Genomic DNA, 7,888 nt, shown 5'->3' with positions numbered 1-7,888 from the left:
ATTTAAGCAAGGTCACACAAACATCGGTTTAACACTGACTCTGAAAGATAGCACCTCCAACTACACAGTGTTCCCTTACAGAACTGCACTTAAATGTCCGCCCTGATTTTGCGCTCAAGTCTCTGGAATGGGACTTGAATCCATAGTTTTCTGACTCCCAGCCAAGCCACGCCTGACACTAGCCAAGGCTAAACCTGAACACAAAGAAACCTTATGTCACTCAATTTTGTGCTGCATTTTTATTTTTTTTTATTTTAAATGAAGAAATACATCTCTATACAAAATAGCTTCTGAAAATTACTAGTGTACAGACACTATGAAAAAAACAGAACTCCATCTGTGAGCCGCAGAGTACAGCTTGCGAAAGCAACAGTTAAACTGTGAGGAAGAGAAAACTATGACAAGTTCACCAACAATGAAAAAATAAAATAGTTTAGCACTCATCTTGGCAGAACAATAGGTGCATTCACATTGAAGCTTTTTCAATTCTTGCTTGTCCACAAATAACCTGCCCAACCACAGTCTGTAATAGCTTGATTTCACATTCAGGCAGGTAAACAAACTTTTTGATTTCTGAAGAGAGTGACAATTGCGAAATCTTTGATGTTTTAAAAACTTTGATTCAGTAAAAGCCAGTTAATGATCATCCTGTTAAATGGGAACAGGTCAGTCCAGCACCAATTCATTCACATGAAATTTTTTTTCAAAACGGTGGGAACTGTTTTATAACCATTATTCATGCAGTGTGGCAATGGAACCATCAGTGGACAAAAGCATTCAAAACAGAAGCAACACAGTCAAAAGTTTCATTAAACATAGTTGGCTTAAACACATTGAAACAGAGCACTCATGAAAGCCCCAGGCAGATATTGTAACTAGCACCATTGAGCAGCTTTCATATAACCTGTTGCTGCCATATTAAAAGGAGTCTTATGGAGTTCAACGGGCCAATTTCCCACCTAGTCACCTACTGCAAACCTAAAAACGGGTTAATGCTGTTAGCACATTAAAGAAATGTTCCGGTCAACCAGGGTGGGCAGATACAACTTTAATATTTTCTTAATAGGAATGTTTGGAATAAAGTTATTTGGCTGGGGTTGGAGGTGGAGGTTGGTGGGGGGGAGGGGAAGAAATGAAAGAGTTCCATTCTACAATTTTTTTCTATATTTTTAATGTACCCAAGAGGGAGTAAACTTAAGAGTATTCCATTAATTAATGGGAAGGGCAAATCAGCCTTATATATATCCATATTATACAAACCAGCAAGAATGAACCTTAGCGTTCCTGGACCCTGTGATGCAAATGCACGCTTACAGTAAAAGTGTATTTCATAACTTAACTCAAATGAGACGACACTGGCAGTAGAAGTGTATTGTACCAGTTATATGGCAAAAAGTTACTCTCTGCTATAAGCTGCATATCTTAGATCTGTTCAAGGTTTTTCCTCCTCAACCCAATTTCTTGGGATATTGGCATTAAAAACAAGACAATTTCTGAGATATCTGTGTTATCAATGTCTCCCCAAAGACTCAAAGTGGTTTTAAATAAATGCTCAGCAAAATGAAATTCAAATCAGACATCACAATATATACTACAATCTACTATGCAAGCACTTTCATGGTTCGTCAGTATACATTTCATTTCTCTTATGTAAAATTAATTGGGATAATTCTTTCCCTACTACAGACATGCAATTGTTGGGGTAGCTCCTTGGATGGGAAAGAACAGGATTATTAATTTTCTTTCCAATGCTTTGAAGCAGGAATCAGCTGCATTTATTCTCTACCACAAGAAACCCATTTAAAAGAAATGTCCCTTTTTCTACAATGGCCAAAACAGGCTTTCATACTGAGAACTCACTTTCTTACCCTGCAACGGTTCCTCGCTTAATCAATTTTCAAAGTGGCCTGGTCTGTTATAATGAACACACAACACTACAAGAAAGCATAGGCAAAGAGCTTCAAAGAACACCAGTTCAAAGGCAGGTCCACTGTAAGGGGAAATCACAATTCTTTTTACCTCGATTACAGAGTCTTCCCCATCTCCCCAATCCCTTCTTACCAACAAAGGTGCTGAAAATGAAACAAGTCTATTTTTTAAAATTATTAGAACTGCTTCTTTGTAAACAGAACAATTTATATAACTGAAGTTAATCAGTAGTCATAGCCAATACTTTGATATCCAAAACGGGGTTGTGAGGCAGGCAAAATTACAAACAAATTTATTTTTCCTGCACAGCCTGCATTGGTTGATTACCACTGATGTTGCAATGGCTTTTTAATTGTCATAAGATGTTTCTCCCCCTAAAATGTCAAATTCTTTGCAGTATCATAACGTGGGAAAAGAGAAATTTGTATGACAGTACACTTCAAAATGAAAGCCTGGAAGTTTCTGGGAGATCCTCCTGGTAAATTACTTGGTGATTTGTTAAACAGACTAACAATTTACAGTACATCCGATGTTAAGAGGGACTTGAATATATCTGAAACTCCTGAAAAAATAAATGAACTTAATAGAGCACAGACAATTGAGTTTACATATTTTGCATGGATACATAGTTCAGCTCTGCCAGAGTGGGTCAACCATTTCACAATTAGAAATGCTTTCTAGGAACAGGAAAAAGAACAGGTCATCTACAGGACCCAAGAGCGAAATGCATGCATGTACATTCAACATAAAAAGTTAATATTTCAAATGCAACTCTCCATTCTTCTCCCAATTCCAGCTGGTCACATGGGAAGATTTAATTACCCACATTTCAGGCTTAATTGGATTTGAAAATGTTTACTTTTTCAGCTGGTGATCAAGTTTTAGACACTTTTGTGGTGTTTTATTTTGGGGGGAGGGGCGCAATGGGGAGGCACATTTAAACTATTTAAATTTAGTAAATTAAAACAATCAAATATTATTTGTACTTCTGAAAGCGCTTTCCCATAGCCAAAAGTTTACATTTTAACTCAAACTCTTCTTTTTGTGATAAATTGTTGAAAAATATTTTCAGGAATTATTCAAGTCTATGCAAGCACAAAGAATTCAATTCCCAGAGGAAATCCTCCACCACCTCTTTAAAAACTCAAGAAGTTACACAATGGAGAACTATAGGATTTGACCCCTACCCACCAGCAGATGATGTATTCATATCTGTTTAAAAAAGATTGACTCTTCTGAGTGAAATGGCTATGGACTGAGCCATTAACTTATGTTAATTGGCTCAAATTTCAGTGTGTCAAAATTTGAACCACGTGTTCTTTTTTTTAAATAACTGCACGTGACAGATTCTCAGCCTGCTTGCGCAGTCCAGCAAGCAGCTCTTCTATAATTTGCTTCTACACGCGCTAGCTGGACTTACCAAAAAAATTATGTAACACTTAAGAGTTAAGGTAATTTCTGGCCTGTCTGCATTAATTTTAGGGAAGAATCAGTTTTCTGAACATGTTGCCATGCATATCTCATGTTGTCATAACAAATCCCAAACCATAAAGCACCAAAAAGATTTTCCTTCAGTTAGTTTTGAAACACAATTAAAAGTGGACATTGGTTATACAGAGATTCCAATTTACATCACATGCCTGGAGAATATCTATCCTCATCCGTTCTAGAGGGATTTAAAAGTGACATATATTGGAGGACCAGCAAAAAAATGCCTTCTTTTTGTACTGATCCAAAGGAGATTTTAATTTTTTAATGTATTTCTAATGGCAGCTCTTGGGAAAGGAAGTTATTTGCTTGTACACTGGGGGTACGTAAATGGAATTGCAAATGCTAGGAAAAAAAACTTGTCAGCCCAATGGTAACAGTCACTCCAGGGTCAAATGGGTCAATGTAAACAACGGTACAAGACAAAAGCCAGATTCCTAGCTAAATATGAAGGGAGTTCTAAACCCACATTGCCATGCTTCATGGATGCATAATGGCCATGCAGTTTGTAAACCCATAAGCCATGCAAAGCACACAGTCTGCTTTTCCCAAGCAGGAGCAAATCACCTAGGAGTTTTGATCAATGTAAATATAGATGAATTCAATCAATGTCAAATATGGATGAGTTTTACACTGGATTTCAAATCGACAGGGAACTGATTTAACATTTTAAAGCAGTAACTCATCCCAGTGGTAGCAGATATTAAATCCCACCCACGTAGGCTTGATTTGAAACCAGCTCCAAAAGGAAATGTCCAGTGTCCTCACATGTCATCCACCATCCTGAATTTAGTTCTGAAGCAAAATAAGTCCCGAACAGTCCCTGATAGTGGCATAAACTAGAAGTAGGTAGTCAAATTAATATCTAATGATCAAAAAGCAGCACAAAAACAATGGAAGCAACTGGGAAAAAAATTCTCAGAAGCTACTGCCCCTTTCCAGGTCGTAAGATGCCCCAGAAACAAAGATCTGAATTTTTAGTTGGTATTAGGAAGAAAAGAAACAGCTGGATCACATAGATTAAGTGCCCTGAAATCAATAATGGCATGGTCTGGTACAAGAGTCCTTCAATATTAAATCTTTCTCAATACCATCACTAACCTAAATTTACAAATAATGCCCATATGACTGAACAATTGGTCAACAAAAATTTTTAAAATCTTTTCACAATTGCAAGGCAGTTTAAGAGCAAAGATAACAGGAAAAAGAAAAGTTCTCAGAAAAAACGGTTTCAACTAACATAACTGTTGCCAACACATCAGCAGTACTCCGCCAAGATGCACTCCCTGCATGACCAGTCAGTCCGCAGTGCATCATCATCACTGGTCGAGTTCTACCAGACTCCAGATTCAACAATGATCAAGTCTTGTAGGACATGTTTTAAAAAAAAATCTACAGCCTTTATCGTCCAACTTCACCATATACCACGATCACCTGCATTCAAAGAACTTTTTAAAACGTTTCCACAGAGGAAGCTGTAGCCAGCGATCAGATGACTCTTCCGGTAGGTGTTTTGTTTTCGTGTGTGTGTGCTCGTGTGCGTGTGTGTGTGCGTGCGTGCGTGCATATATGTGTGTGCCTCCTGGTTATTTTTGTGTTCAATGGCCCCGGGAGTGGTAGCAGTTCTACCGATTCAGCCTCAGCTTTATCGAATTTTTAACTACTGGAACAGGGTTCACAGGAAGAGAAGAGACATCAGAAAGTTCTGTGCTCGTTGGTTCCTGTGTAAAAAAAAAATTAATTTATGTATCAGTTCAATAAATAGGTGGCAGATAATGATGGTGCTACTAAATGTAAATATTCGCAACTACATATTCAAAAGGCTCAGCATAGCCAGTGTACACAAAAACTTAGGAACGTACAGGACTGAACAATACCAGTATTTACACCTCTATTGTTTCCCTGGACTACACACATTCACCACCCCTCGTGTAAAGCAATTAAACTACTTACTCCCTTGTTCTCTCCTGATTTGAGTTTGTAATTTATGTTTGCACAATTTATCAGAAATGCTTATCAAGCCCTTTATTTAACATTTTAAAAATGACAGAAGACAGGAGGAGAGGAAAGCAATGAAAAAAGTTAACACTAATGAATTGCTCATGGTGGAGAACATTGAAAATTCTCAAGTGGGTTCTTGTGCATCTTAGGGCACAGTGCTGCAAGAATAACTTACAGCCAACAAAGGTTGACTTCTGTATTAGCAGCTTGATGGTACCAGTTAGTGATATCAATCAGAAGAGGAACAGGCCAGCACTGGAATAGAGCTCCTCTCATATCCAAGAATATTCTTCCCATATCACTCTCGCACTCGGGAATACAAAAAAGGCTGGTAATCTGGCAGGTGCTCACACACTGCCCTCCCTCTCACTTTCCACCAGTTTATCCATGTTTAAGAACAATGTTAATGATTTTAGAAACCCAAGCTTGGCACCATCGAATCACAACTTCTTGGTTTAACTGATTCCTCCTCAGTCATTAGTAGCGTTCGGACCTTAAACTTGAGTTAATCAAATACATTTAGAACAATTTGAGAAAGTCAGCTTCTGATCACATGACACAAAATGGTTGTTCAACCCGCTGACAACCCAAACATTTACTGCCATAATTTCCTACTTGGCAATTACCTTTCAGAGTCCTCATCTGCAAGTGTTAAGTGAATCATTGCGCTTCCAATGTAAGTGAAAAGATAAGGCTCCGGGTCACTGTTTCACCAGTTGCAAGGGCTTTAAGCACAGGTCTAGTAACAGGTGACCTACTGTTTAGCACTAGCTAGTGTACAGCAGGCAGGGTGAAAAACAGAATATCTTAAAAGCTGAAGAGTCTCTGCATAGCTCATCTGATTGACAACTAGCCTGACACTGTTCAATACAGAACACAGTGGCCCTGGGCTTGATTCTTGGTACAATCTCAGTTAAAGTGGGGAAAAGAGCACAACACTTGGCTTGAGGTTTTTGAGGGAATTAAAAGGGAAACGGCAGTGATGATTCCTGCTCCTAACTATTATCCCAATTAGGCAGTACACACATGGGAACCAACAGGATCATGCTCATCTGTGACATTTCTCACAGTTACAAAGCCTGCGAACCCACTGCAAATATACGTAAACGAAGAACGGCCATTTATCAGATACGGTGGGTGGCCAGTATCTGCAGGACCATACTTCCAAATGAATTAGTACTTTCAGGAGTGGAGAGAGAATCATAGGTCCCATCTGTTTGCAGTAATCCCCAACTGGCCGTGTATCTGGCAATTAAACTCCACTACACATTACAAACACTTACCTGTGAGGCAGAAGCCTTAGATGGGATTGGTGTCAGCTTTTCTTCAGACTCAACTTCCTGCAGAAAAAAAAAGACAAATATAGATCAACACTTAATTAAATTATAGATTTTTGTTAACACTATGACCAGTTTGCACAAGATAAAACTTCCTATTTCTTACAAGGCCATTAGTTTTAATTTTTTCCTCCTTTCATAGTTTTCAAAGTTGAGAAAAGTATTTTTTTTTGAGTATTGCAGGAAAAAATAGAAATGTCCAAGCTTTTCGCCTTGCACTCATCAGGACACTTACAAGAATACCACTTAGGGGAATTTATGCTGTCTGTTAAGTGTGTGCTGATTGGTTAGCAAGTGGCATTGCCTCGGGGAATACACCACTGATAGTGACTGACAGTTAACTGCCAAGCATTGTTTGAAATTTAAAGCAGGCAGCTTGACCCTGATTGGTCAAAGCATTGCCCTGAGGAATGAGTCAGTACACTGAGGATTATTCAGCAGATGTTGCCCAATGTGCTAAGAATTACGCTGGCAATCAATTTAAGATTGCCAGTCAGGCTCACAGTGTGGCACATTTGCGTGGACTGGAAGCTACATATATTAATACACAGGGCCCTGTTCTTTGCAGACAGAAAGAACATGTACACACATTGTACCTGTTTCAGCTAAACAAAATAAGTGATAGCCATAAATTGCTGTCTTCCCCTTACATTGCTATTCTTGCGAGTGTCCTAATGAGTGCAAGGCAAAAAGCTCAGACATGTCTCTTTTCAGCAATACTCAAGCTTGGTACTACCAAACGACTATAACTATATTTGTAAGGTGAAGTTTAGAGAACCTTTTGTTTTCCACACGCCAGATGTTAGAATTCGAATGTTATTATACTGGAAGCCATATCTTACCTTCATATTTTCATCCAATTTTTTCTCACTGGTGGGACTTCTTGAACAGTCACCCTGTTCCTTCAGAGGGACAGATCCCTGACAAGCAAGAAACATAATCAAGTTGTACTGATTGTTTAGTTGGTTTACCATAAGTTCACTTGCCATAAATAAACCACTAAAAATAAAACACAGAAGTAGACTTCGAATATTCTTCTCCCCCCGCCTTTCCCAGTCTCTTTGGGTAAAAAACAATTTACTTTTTGAAGCAGCCATAACAGAAGGAAATACTGGTGAGAGGGCAGTGAACCA

At 38.5% G+C, this 7,888-nt stretch overlaps 1 protein-coding gene across 3 annotated transcripts in view; it reads right to left on the bottom strand.

Moving 5' to 3' along the window:
* Positions 1 to 224: 224 nt before the first annotated feature.
* papola (poly(A) polymerase alpha) overlaps positions 225 to 7,888 on the bottom strand; it is a 73,863-nt gene continuing 66,199 nt past the window's right edge. For all 3 annotated transcript variants that reach the window (XM_041214974.1, XM_041214976.1, XM_041214975.1), the window contains 3 exons: positions 7,598 to 7,675; positions 6,702 to 6,758; positions 225 to 5,138 (listed from right to left, as the gene is read on the bottom strand). In XM_041214974.1, coding sequence (XP_041070908.1) covers positions 5,043 to 5,138; positions 6,702 to 6,758; positions 7,598 to 7,675 — 231 coding nt within the window. In that variant the 3' untranslated portion in view covers positions 225 to 5,042. The remainder of the gene's footprint in view (positions 5,139 to 6,701; positions 6,759 to 7,597; positions 7,676 to 7,888) is intronic.

Source organism: Carcharodon carcharias, chromosome 20 (assembly GCF_017639515.1).
Source record: "Carcharodon carcharias isolate sCarCar2 chromosome 20, sCarCar2.pri, whole genome shotgun sequence".
NCBI lineage: Eukaryota > Metazoa > Chordata > Chondrichthyes > Lamniformes > Lamnidae > Carcharodon > Carcharodon carcharias.
The sequence above is the reverse complement of the archived record's forward strand: the minus strand, read 5'-3'. Positions and strand labels throughout refer to the sequence as shown.